The following is a 13126-nucleotide window of genomic DNA, read 5'->3' on the forward strand; positions in this document are numbered from 1 at the left end:
CTACGTACAGTAGTTAGATCTGAACTGTTTCCTTCATAAGTAGTAAGCTTCATCAAAACCAATAATATAGTTGTGTTCGAGGAAAACCATTTCTCAGTGGTGTTAACTGTATTCAGACTGGAGATCATTGTTTCCTCTTACCAGATACGAGTTCTGTACACACGCAAGCAAGGACGTATCAAACATTTTATTACAACCATAGAAATCACCCATTCCTCTTTTCTGGCGTCGCCTCCTAATTTTGTGCATACGCCTCGCCAATGTGTGCAGCTGCTTCAAGAGTCCTTAATTTCGCGTTTCGCTGGCCCATGTAGAGGTACGAGCAAACTTGACAAGGGGTTCGTTCATCATGCCGGCGAGCTCCGCGTTCCCTCGAAAAGGGAGAAGGGACCAACGCGTCACTCTCTGTTGTGTTGTCCATCCACCGTCCTGTTCCTTTCGTCGACCCTCTTTTTGATATCGCGAAGTCGCTTGAGCAGCGGTTCGTAATCTTTACCGTTTCCCATGATCCAAGAGAGTGCTTTCCCGGAATTGATCTGCGCTTCGACAGCGTCCTCGTACCTTGCGTAGTTCTCAGCGAAGTACTTGAGAACCTGCTTCGACAGAGCCGGCGGCATCGTAGGCGATGTTTCCTGCAGACAGTCTTCGAGCGTACCGCACACCGCCACCCGGACCGTGTCGTGGCGCGCGCTTTCTTCAGCGTCGTCGGTCATCAAGGACTGTATGGAGACGAGCAGGCTGCCGACGGTCAGCGCGGGACTCCAGCTCGGTCCAGGAGCCGTACATAGCAGGCTGAGGCAGATGGACTCGCCGCTGACGTGGCTGCTGAACGACACGTTCTCCTCGTCGGTCATGAAGCGCGCAAGGGGCGGCACCATCGGGTAGTCGGGCGGGTACCTCAACTGCAGGTGGAAGAGGCCACCTTCGAGAGGCGTGCCCCAGGGGCCCACGATGACGGCGTGGAGCGTAGTCATGTCGTTCTCCTCAGGCGCCACGTACACTCCCGGCGGAGGGTCGGCGTGGAGCTCCGCCAGCTCACGCTGCAACCTGTACAGGCACCACGGCGTCGGTTCTCCGTACTTAGTGGTGTCCCAGAAACTTCGCAGCCAGCCATCCATTTCAGCAGAACTTCCACGGCGACTCAGGACTCTTGAGCACACGTCGATAATCCGAAGGTCCGAAGGGCGGCCACGAATGATGATGCTTAAACATGACGCGGACCCACAATGGGAACAGCGCTTAGAATCAGGTGGTTGCATGGAACGTAATGTTTATATGAACGAGACAAACAGATATAGATGGGTGTGTGGTTAGTTAACGTAGGTACGTGTGATCAGTGAAGAAAGAAACGAAAGGAAAATGGGAACAAAGCGTGCGCATTCGGTGAAGTTTGTTGGCCTACGTAGAAGCAGGAATCTGATAGAAGTGAAGAAGGAGAAGGGAACGAATGGCAGACAAATAAACTATTGAAAATTTTTAATGTTATTCGGGATGAAAACACACATTCACACACCGAGAGGAAAACAGGGGAGGAGGTTGTCAACTGCCACCGACTAAGCGTGCCTACTCTTTAGGAAGGTGAGAATACGAAAAGGAAATTGAAGATTAGGAGAAGGGGAGTAAAGAAGAAAGAAACAGCAAGATGACAGGCCACAAGGAAGAAAGTAAAGCTAAACACCGGAATTCACTTACAGCGATGTTTGCTGCTTTGTCCAAAAATTTCTTACGGAGTCCAACCAAATGCTTTGCTGTGTCCTTGCCTTTATTCTTTCGGTGCACTTTTCAATTCGTAGTTATTGATTCATCCAACTATTATTGTTTTCATTCTAACATGCAATCTCGCCTTTCAACATCACTTACTTTATAGCAGCCTTGTAATCTTATTTTTGATTAGAACTTGGTATAACCTCATCATTTCGTGGCCAATTCCTCGTCGGGGTTATGGGCCTCATGGTCGCTGGGCAACAACAATAGCAAAAAAAAAAAAAAGAACAGAAATGAAATATTGCCTTATCACCGATTAACACCACTGATCTGTGATGCACACTCATGCACGGTTGCCACGTATTTTTAATTTTTTTCTTTACTATAGAATAGACCTCATTAAGTTCAATGTAGACGATGCTAAGTGCAATTTCTCTGTTGTCGACCTTGTACATAGCAGAAGGGTTGAAATCTGGGCCAGTTGGTACATACTTGAACGAAAAAACCAGTCAAAAACAAAAAGGACAAGAGTAGAGGTTCACACCACAACGACTGGACTATCAACTGAGGTTTATTAGAATTGATGTGGTCCCAGAATAGTCCAGTCGTTGTGGTGTGAACCTCTCCTCTTGTCCTTTGTGTTTTTGACTGGTTTTTTCGTTCTTGTACATAGATTATGAGGTAATGTTTCCGCTTAGGAGTATACCGGCACATAAAATATAAGTCGCAATAACTACTACACACAGCGCTTGCCGCACGTACAGTAGTTGCTGCGACTTAGCGAGCACAAATGTTAGAGATAGAGAATCGTGCTGCCTTATAATTTGGCACGAAAGGTCGTTTCGAAATGTTACACGGGCGTCGTCTACATCATCGTGATGTTCTGAAAAAGCAAACTTTGTTTACGTTGCGTAGCAATAAGCCTAGGTGTGATGACGTTGCTCTCAAAATAGAGACAATAGCTCTGTGCGCGAGCTTTCTGGTTTAGTTCGCGTGTGGTAGCAGTAGTGATAGCAGGACCAAAGGGGAAAAGGCACAAGTGATGATGTCATTACACATGCAACTACTGTGATTTCGAAATGAAATACGTTATATATATATATATATATATATATATATATATATATATATATATATATATAGTCATATCATAAGAAGCTAACAAACACTGACACCAAGGACAACATAGGGGAAATTACTTGTGCTTAATAAATGAAATAAAGAAACGATAAGTTAATGGAAAATAAAGTGGATGAAAAAACAACTTGCCGCAGGTGGGAACCGAACCCACAACCTTCGCATTTCGCGTGCGATGCTCTCCCAATTGAGCTACCGCGGCGCCGTTTTCCCATCCACTTTCTTGGGTATTTATGTGTCCTAGTAGAACCCTGGGGTTCGGTTCCCACCTGCGGTAAGTTGTTTTTGCATCCACTTTAATTTCCATTAACTTATCGCTTCTTTATTTCATTTATAAAGCACAAGTAATTTTCCCCATGTTGCCCTTGGTGTCAGTGTTTGTTGGCTTCTTATGATATGACTAATAAAATCGGGCCCCTCGGTTAACCCCGTCCCGCCGTGGTTGCTCAGTGGCTATGGTGTTGGGCTGCTGAGCACGAGTTCGCGGGATCGAATCCCGGCCACGGCGGCCGCATTTCGACGGAGGCGAAATGCGAAAACACCCGTGTACTTAGATTTAGGTGCACGTTAAAGAACCCCAGGTGGTCGAAATTTCCGGAGTCCTCAACTACGGCGTGCCTCATAATCAGAAAGTGGTCTTGGCACGTTAAACTCCATAATTTATTTATTATTAATTTTATTTTGATAGTACCTTCTAAATACCCAAATAGAAGGGCGACGACAGTAATGACAACAATATTAGTGCTAATAATAATAATAATAATAATAATAATAATAATATGAACAATAATACAGTGTGAGCCTTACATTAGGTTGCACCTCGCTCTTTACCTAAAGAAATAATTAATTGAATTATGGAGCTTCACGCGCCGAAACCCCGATCTGGCTATGAGGCACGCCGTAGGGGGGACACCGGATTAATTTTGACCACCTGTGGTTCTTTAAGGTAGGCCTGAATCGAAGTACACGGTAATGCGGAAGCCCTGGCTGGGATTCGTTCTCGGCACCTCATGCTTAGCTGCGCAACACCAAAGCCACTAGGCAACCATGGTGGGTCTGCTCTTTACCCTATAGAGAAACATAGTAAACGACAAGAGTGGACACTCGAGCCTTTAGGCGGCTGAGCTATGGAGATTCGCAGATTCCGCTGGGTGGCAGAGGACATAAAGAACTATGTGGCTGTGGCTAAGGCCGTGGCTAGCAGCTCGACCTGCGGCACGACTTAACACGTGCGAAGCCCACTAAGGCCCAGTCTCCGGCCTCGCTGCATCGTTATTCCGTAAAAAAAGTGACAGAGGGTCGTTGTTCGGGTTCTTCTGCCAGCTTTTGACACATCCGCTTCGTCGCCGTTTCACGGTAAGGCCACAGGAAGTTCTTTTGCACATTATTAAAGACTTACGCTCTTCGTATTTCGTTATGTCGCTGTTAGCCACATGAAGGAGTGACGGAGGGGGGCGTGACGGCCTTGAAGCCATAAGTAGCTGCTGCGCATTTGCAACGCTGAATTTCATTTGTCATTCAAAATTTTATTTATCATGCACAGCAATGAGTGGCGATGCCAGCGATAACAACGAAGCGGCAGCGTTTGAGGTGCGAGGCACGTTCGAAAGAATGACGAAGTTAGAAAATAAAATAAAATGGTTTGTTAAGAAATTCGGCCTGTGAACACGTGCCGTTCGGCGCAGAAAAAAAATTACCGACGATTACGTTACTTCCTAATGCGAAATTTGAGCGCAGCAAATAAGCTGTTTCACCTTTTGGATAGATTGAGGCAAAGAAATCGAGCAACACATGTATGCGCTATCACAGAATTTTTTTTTTTCACACGTATTCCTTTAACAAAGACTCCACTAACAGTTCTTGACAGTCATGAAGGAAGCTTTGTGGTCGGAGAAATAGACTGATATATGTTCGACTTGGTACACCAATGCTTGATTCTCAAAGACGAGATCTATACAAGTGGCTCGCGAGGTTGTCACAGCCGTGGGGGAAGCAGAGGCTAAGCGCCGCCGCCGAGAAGACCCTGCCGTTCGCGCCGCCGAAGCGGAGGCTCATCGCCGCCGTCGAGAGCAACCAGCAGTAAGCGAGGCTGAAGCAGAAGCTCATCGCCGCCGCCGAGAAGACCCTGCAGTTCGCGCCGCCGAAGCGGAGGCTCATCGCCGCCGTCGAGAGCAACCAGCAGTAAGCGGAAGCGGAGGGGGGCGGCGTGTACACCCAGCGGCAAACGATGGGGGCAGAAGCGCGCGCAGCAAGCGGACAACACGATAAAGGGAGGAGGGAAGAGATAGCAGCGACCCTTTCCTCCTCTTTCTGCATGGCGGCGACGGTGTTCTATGCAGTCACGTTATCTTGACTCTCTAGCGGCGTCAGCGGCATCCAGCGGTATCAGTCGGTCGCTGCTAGCGCTGGGGGGATGAAAGGGGGGCGGAGCTGGTTACGAGGCCGACGACAACGCCGACGACAACGCCGACGACGACGCGAAACCCAGGAACGGACGCCAAAGAGCTGCGCTCTAAAAAAAAAAATTATGGGGGTTTAGGTGCCAAAACCACTTTCTGGTTACGAGGCACGCCGTAGTGGAGGGCTATAGTTACTTGTGTGCTTCAATGCTTTAAAAGACGTTTTGTTAAGAAATTAACTGGAACGCCAATGCATTTCTTCGCAAAGTTCGGGAATTAATTTATCGAAAGTGGTGTCATCCTGAGAATTCGTTTCAAGTGGATCCGTTTTGCGAACTCCACGACTGGAATTTGTAAATTGCAATATGGACCATAAAATAAACAGTTATGAATTTAATTAGTGAATTTTTGTTCATTAGTCGATCATGCCTATCAAAGTTATGCGGAAGTAATGTCCGCGGCTTCGAGTTAAAGATTTTGGAAAGTGTTCGCTAAAACACCCAATATATATATATATATATATATATATATATATATATATATATATATATATATATGAGAGAGAGAGAGAGAGAGAGAATAAGCTTTCATCATTGTCATCAGCCTATCTTAGGTCGACTGCAGTACGAAGGCCTCTCCCTGCTATCTCCAATTGCACCTGTCCTGCGCCAACCGATTACAACTATCTCCCGCGAATTTCCTAATTTCTTCGCACCACCTAGTCTTCTGGCGTCCTCTACTGCGCTTTCATTCTCTTGGTACCTATTCTGTGACCCTAATGGTCCAACGGTCCAACCAGCCCAGCACCATTCTTTTTATCTTAATGTCAATTAGCATATCGGCTATACCCGTTTGCTCTCTGATCCAAACCGCTCTTTTGAGGTCTATCAACGGCATGCCTATCATTCTTTGTTCCATCGCTCCTAGCGTGGTCCTTAACTTTTTTTTAGGCTTCTTTGTCAGTCTCCAAGTCTCTGCCCAATATGTCAGCACCGGTAAAATGCACTCATTGTGCACCTTCCTTTTCATTTATAATGGTAAGCTTCCAGTCAGGAGCTGGCAATGTCTGCAGCATGCGATCCAACCAATTTTTATTCTTCTATGAATTTGTTTCTCACGATCATGGTTCCCTGTGATTCGTTGACCTAAGGAAATGTACTCCTTCACAGACTCTAGAGGCTGACTGGCGTTCCTGAACTCTTGTTGTATCTCTTCCTGAAACCTGCCTGTTCCCTTGGTTGACTAAAGTCCAGTGTTGCCCTTAGTCTACTGAAGATTATCATGGTGAATATTTTATATAACGCTCAGAGTAAGCTAGTGGGCTTATAACTTTTTAATCCTTTAACGTCTCCATTTTTGTGGATTATTATATTGCTTGCATTCTTCCACCTTTCTGGGACCCTTGCAGTCGACAGACACTTCGCTAGAGAGCTGCCAGTTTGCAAGCATTATGTCTCATCCATCTTTTGTTTAATCGACTATTATTCCATCTTCTTCTGCCGCTCTTCCCCGTTTCAAGTCTTGCAAGGCCCTTCTGACCTCATCGCTAGCTATAGGAAGAGTTTCTGTATTCTGTTCATTACTGTTTCGAATGGAGTTATCCTGAGTCCTCTGGGTACTGTACAGGTCCGCGTAGAATTCTTCCGCTGCGTTTACTATACCTTCGAGATTGCTGATGATTTTACCCTGCTTATCTTTCAGTGCATACATCTTGAGTTGTCATATGTCAAGTTTACTTCTCAATTATTTCAGGCTGCGTCCGTTTATTACGGCTTCTTCAGTCTTTCCCACGTTACAATTTCGAATATCGCTTATTTTCGCCTTGTTCAGTTTTTACAGTTCCGCGAATTCTATCTTTTCTTATGAGTTGGACACTTTCGTTCTTTATCGTTTCATTATTAGGTCGTTTGTTACCTGTTAGAGTTTGCCTACTGGTTGCCTTAGTACCTTGCCTCCCACTTCAATTGCTGCCTCTGAAACCGGCCTAGTTACGGTTTCATTAATTACCTCTATTACATCTTCGTCTGTCTGTTCTAAGGCTGCAGATTTGTTTGCAAGAACGAGCCTGAATTTTTCTGCTTTTACCCTCCCTGCCTCTACGTTGACCTGTTTCTTCTTGACCAATTTTACTCTTCCTCTGTTCAAATTGAGGTGAATCCTAGCCCTCACTAACTTATAACTACACTTCACCCTTCCTAACGCTTCTATATCCAGCACTATGCTGGGATCGGCTGAAGGTATGAAATCAATTTCATTTTGTGTTTCATCATTAGGGCTTTTCCAGGTCCACTTCCTGAAAAAGGTATTCCTTATTCTCAGCTCACTCCTTTCTTCGAATTCTGGAATCTCTCCTCTAGCGTTCCTAGAAACGACGCCGTAGTGGCCTATTTCTCGTTGAGCAGCCTGCTTTTTCCACAGTTTTGCATTGAAGTCGCCCATTACTACAGTATACTGAGTTTGCACTTTTCTAATCGCTAATTCAACATCTTCATAAAACTGATCTTTTATCATCATCGTGACTGGATGTTGCAGCGTAGACCTGTACTACCGTTTATCTATACCTCTTATTATGTTTGGTTGTGAGTACTGCTATCCTCTCATTAATGCTGTAAAATTCATCAAGAGGAGGAGGAGACAAAGGGTAGGAAAGACAGGGAGGTTAGCTAGTGTAAGTACCGGCTGGCTAACCAGCCGATGATTAGTCTAAAACTGTCACTAAAATTGGTCAAGAAGAAACAGGTCAACGTAGAGGCAGGGAGGGTAAAAGCAGACAAATTCAGGCTCGTTCTTGCAAACAAATTCATCAATATTGCCCACTATGTCCTTATAGATTGCGAAGCCTACCCTGTATTGCTTCTTATCTAGGAGACTTCTTTAGCAGTGGACATGGGTGTTAGTGAGCACTGTATAAGCCTCAATAGTTCCTCTAATCTCGCTACGGCCAATGATATACCAAACAATACCTCATAGTTCCTCAAAGAGTCCTGCTAAGCTAGCCACACTCGACAGAGTTTTGCTGTTAAAGGTTGCGAGGGCCAGTCTCCATTGGCGGCTTGTCCGGAGATTCTTAGCACCCCTGCTGTGTTACAGGTCTGACCACCGGCTTCGTCAGGTGCTCCGCAGCGGCTGGGGACTGAGGGCTATGGGTTAATTGCAGGAATCTCGAGGGAGGGGGTGGCCGAATACTGCACGAGGGAAGCCAATTCCTGTTCTGGTGAGGGAGTGTATTTTTTGGAGCTTAGTGGGCCTTCCTAATTTGGTTTTACCTGGATTACTATAGCCCCACTCGCTCCCGCAACTTTTGCCCGTGTCAGGCGTCACTCCAAACCTTCAGAAGTCGTGCAAGGAAGGAGGTGAAATGCAGGCACACCGTCGTCAGATTTTTATATATACATATATATATATATATATATATATATATATATATATATATGTAGAATGATTCAAAATATAGAAGGGTTCTAAACTTTATCGTTGCTTTACAAAGTCTTCTTTATTTCAATTACGGGAAACACCGCTTTCCTATGTAGCGCCAGCGGCCCAATTTCTATTTTTTAACTAGTTAATGTCCGCAACACTTCAAGAGCCCTTAATTTAGAGTTTAGACGGCGCGTGGGCAGGTGCAGAACCGACGCTGTGTTTGTGCGCTCGAGTAATGAAGTACCATTGCGTCATTCCTTGTTTTGTTGCCCGGTGGCCGTCACGTTCTTTTCGTCGATCCTCTTCTTGATGTCGCGAAGTCGCTTTAGCAGTGGTTCGTAACTGCCGTACACGACACCCAAAATCCACAAGAGTACCCCCCAGGAATTAATTTGCGCCTGGACCGCGTCCTCGTACTTTGCGTAGTTGTCGGAGAAGTACTTGAGGACCTTCTGCGTGAGAGCTGGTGGCATAGGAGGCTCGGATGTTTCTTGCAGACAGAGTTCGAGCGTGTCGCATACGGCTACACTAATCGCGTTGTGGCGCATGATCTCCATAGCGCCGTCTCCCAGGAAGGACTGTATGGAGACAAGCAGGCTGCCGATGCTGAGAGCGGAACTCCAACTTGGTCCATCAGGAGCCGTGCCTAGTAGGCTGAGGCAGATGTGCTCACCGTAGATGTGTTTGTTAAAAGACACTTTTCCAGCGCCAGTCAGGAAACGCACACGAGGTGGCCGCATCGGGTAGTCGGGCGGGCACTTCAACTGCAGGCGGAAGAGGCCGCCTTCGAGTGGCGTGCCCCAGGGGCCCACGACGATGGCGTGCAGCACGCTCATGTCGCTCTCTTCCGGGACGACGAACACTCCCGGCGGAGGGTCGGCGTGGAACTCCACCAGGTCCCGCTGCACCCTCTGCAGGCACTGCGGCGTCGGCTGCTCGTTCTTAACGGCGTCCCAGTAATTTTGCATTGGTCGGGCCATTTTTGTCAAGCTTTCGGGACGACGAGGACCCGTGAGCAGATGTCGATGACCCGAAGGTCCTCAACGGTAGCGGTGATTGATAATGATGCTTTCTAAACACATCCATGTTACGTACCCACTACAGGAAATGAGCCTTGAACTGTCTTTGGCATGAAACATTATTAATACCTATAAGAATGAAATAAAGAAATGAAGAAACCCTCTTTGGAGAGGAAATATTCTATTTTGTTTAAATATTGAACAGCAACGGATTATTCACTGCAAATCATAGCATGAAGGAAATGTAGAACGTAACCGTCGGAAGGTAACGACTACGTGGTCACATATTAGATATCAAAATTAAAGGATAATTAAATACCATCTACTTCGCGGCACTGGGTTACTTGCGGACAGAAATTACGAAGTCGCCTTTCAGTCCTGGTCAGCGTTCAAGACCAGTTCCGCTGAAGATTTGGGTCACGGCGCCGTTGGCAAGTGGCTCGCCGGGCAGTGGTTAGGGAAGAGAGGGTGAAAACCGGGTGAAACATTCAACAGTCATTTTGAAGATAATCTAGACCTTTGAAAGCGTGTTGATGCTTCTATGCCCAAAAATGGAAAGATGAAATAGATATTGAAGGACATCACCGGCGAGATATCTGACATGTTGATCGCGTAGAGTCTGCGTATACTGAAGCAGAGTTCATAAAGTTGTGCCAAAGCTACCACGAGATGAGGAGGCAGCGCGAGTCGGCCAGGCGTCCTTCATGAAGTGGTTAACGACGCCCTGTCTGCCGTGGCCGTCCTCTCTGATCACTAACCTTGTCGACAAAAACACAAGCATGAGTGCGAGAGCAAATCGCACGTAAGCTTTCTCTGCTACCCCTCGCTGATCTTCTCGAACAGCAGCCGCTGCCGCGACAGCCCCCTACACATCTCGTCCCGATGCTCCAGCGGATTATTGAAGAGCAAGTTCCTGAGGTCCTACCAATGCCGCATCAGCAGTACTTTGTTGCCGCCCCACTTGCTTGCCGTCGCCGCCCAGCCTCCTCGCCGACCACGTGTTGCGATTCATCCACGGCCGTTTCCACCCGTTTCTCGTCCTGCTAGGCGACCTGCTCCCGTCTTTGTAAACCCTTTGCGTACGCAGACCAACAGGCCCATATGTTTTGCCTGTGTTACACCCGGACATGTTGCACGACATTGTGACCACTGCATGTTGCAATTTGACGGGTTTCTGCAGAAACATCGCCCCGCGGACGATCAAACTTTCAACGACGCTTATCCTAGAAGCCAGTCGTGAAGGCCACCAGCCAAGTGCCCGTTATTTGCAGGTAGTTCACGTTCCTTGCGTCGCCGCTCTTTGTCTGCCATGCATCAGCGCCCTTCGCTCACGCAAGAGGAAACTAAACGCCGCAGTTCAGGAGACAGGAACTGCGTCGCCATTGATCTGTACATGTCCTCCATTGTCGCCTTCGAACATTGTCTATTTTACTGCTGACGGAGCACATATCGTTGCGCTAACTGATAATGGATCAGCCATGTCTGTACAGAACGAACGTCTGTCTGGTTCTGCACGAAAAGTTTCGCCCCCACTTTCTCGGATTTCTCTCCCCGCAGCAAGCGCCCGGTTAGTTCAGCCTTCAGCCGCATGCACAAGAGTTGTTATTCATAGGGTTCTCTCTATTGTCGCATTTGTGTTTCTCGCGTCCTTCTCTCACGATGTTACTACATTTGGCTGAGGCTTTCTCGCACGAAATAACAGCGTCATCAACTTTGTGCTCGCTGATGTTGAGCTATCGCCTCTCTTGGAGATACCCGTCGTCGCCGCCACTTGTCTTCATAGTAAGCTGGTACTTCGGGAAGACATCGCAATACCACCGTACTCGTCTGCCGTTGTTTCCGCATTCTGTGGCTGTGTCTCCGAAGGCTTCGACCTTTTCACTCCTTCGGAACTCTTCACGATTCGCAAAGATATTTCGCTCGTTTTTGCCACACCTGATATTTGAGCCATAGTTGTCTCCAAACTGCTTCTCTACGCAATGATGGCCTTCCCCGGCGAAGCGCTTTGCCATGTTCAGACCCTTGGTGATATCACTATTATCGACGTGCCAGATGTTCGTATGCTTCGTTCCACTCAGAACTCGCTGACTTTGGCGCACATTTCGCTTCCACCCTGCCATCAATTGAGGTATTCTCTCCTTTCATTGCCAGCGACCTCATTTCCAAGCAACGCTCACAGCTTCTTCCCCTGCTTTGCTTGTTTCGTTCTTCTTTCGGCGTCGCTGAATCTTCTTTCTGGGCAGCACATCAACTGCCAGACTCCACGCCGATATTTTCTCCAACACGCCATTGTGGCAGCGCCATTACCATTTCTCAGCCAAGGAGCGTCAGGCGATCAGTGGTCTCGAAGACGACATAATTAAACGTTTCGTCATTCGAACATCCAAAAGTCCGTCGGCATCACCGGTGGTCCTCGTCACAGAAATAATTGGGTACACCCTCTTCTGCTTCGATTGTCTCAGTGCTAATAAGATGACACAAAAAAACGCATACCTTCGACGTCAAATTGACAGCGTTCTGCACAGCTTGCTCAGACCTCAATTGTTTTCTTTGGATTGGCGCTCGGACTACTGGCAGGTCCCGGTGTCAGGAGTTGATGGATCTGTAAAAACGTTCATTACTGCAGTCGGTTTGTAGAAATTTAACGTGATGGCTTTCGGACTATGTATTGCGCCTGCGACGTTTGAACCAATGATGAACATCTTGCGCCACCTAAAATGTAGAACGTGTTTATGGAATCTCGGTGACATCGTTGTGTTCGCCTCAGATCCCAACACGGATTTCTTCCGTCTTGGGCCAGTGTTGACGTTCTTAACCAACGCAAGCCTGCATTGAAGAAACAGAAAGACCGATGATTACGATACTACGGAATGTGAAAGTTAAGCGTAGCTCCATACGTGAAAGAAGCGTGCCTGCCAATATTTTATTTTAAGATTATATAGTTATAGGATTTATATTAGGATAAGAACGCATTGAGTAGCATGGCATATAATTGAAATAGACTGTAATGTCTTTCCAAAACGCATTTCTGGTTTAGATGGTCCATGTTTCAGAAAAAAGGATGAAAATGGGAAAAAATTAGAAAACTGAAACCATGAAGTTAACAAAACTGCAACACAGCAAATAAAGTTACTAATCACGAAAAAGACTACAACGCTTTGGCATTCCACAAGTAAGCAGCCTTAAGTGCTTCAACTGAAGTTTTGTACACAGAAAATATGTGTATAAAGTGGAAAGGCATTATTATAGAACTTCGAAGGAGCAGGATATCGCTAATCGTGTGAGTGATGGTCTTGAACCCATAACCGGGAAGCGCAAATAAAAGAAAGGGAGGAAGAGAGGTAAGTGGACTGAGGGTGCGCCCATCCTGTGTACGCAGGTTTATTTGTCCTTGTCTTTTTTCCCCCGCTGTGCTGTCATATGCCTAAAAAGGCAGAAACTTCCCAG

At 46.7% G+C, this 13126-nt stretch overlaps 2 protein-coding genes across 2 annotated transcripts; both read right to left on the minus strand.

Moving 5' to 3' along the window:
- Positions 1–398: 398 nt before the first annotated feature.
- Positions 399–1118, minus strand: LOC142574514 (ubiquitin-conjugating enzyme E2 Z-like). Its single transcript, XM_075683575.1, has one exon. It carries the CDS (start codon positions 1116–1118, stop codon positions 399–401), a length of 720 nt encoding a protein of 239 aa, XP_075539690.1.
- A 7793-nt stretch (positions 1119–8911) lies between these two features.
- Positions 8912–9640, minus strand: LOC142574515 (ubiquitin-conjugating enzyme E2 Z-like). Its single transcript, XM_075683576.1, has one exon. It carries the CDS (start codon positions 9638–9640, stop codon positions 8912–8914), a length of 729 nt encoding a protein of 242 aa, XP_075539691.1.
- Between the last annotated feature and the right edge of the window lie 3486 nt (positions 9641–13126).

This window comes from Dermacentor variabilis, chromosome 3 (assembly GCF_050947875.1).
Source record: "Dermacentor variabilis isolate Ectoservices chromosome 3, ASM5094787v1, whole genome shotgun sequence".
Taxonomy (NCBI): domain Eukaryota; kingdom Metazoa; phylum Arthropoda; class Arachnida; order Ixodida; family Ixodidae; genus Dermacentor; species Dermacentor variabilis.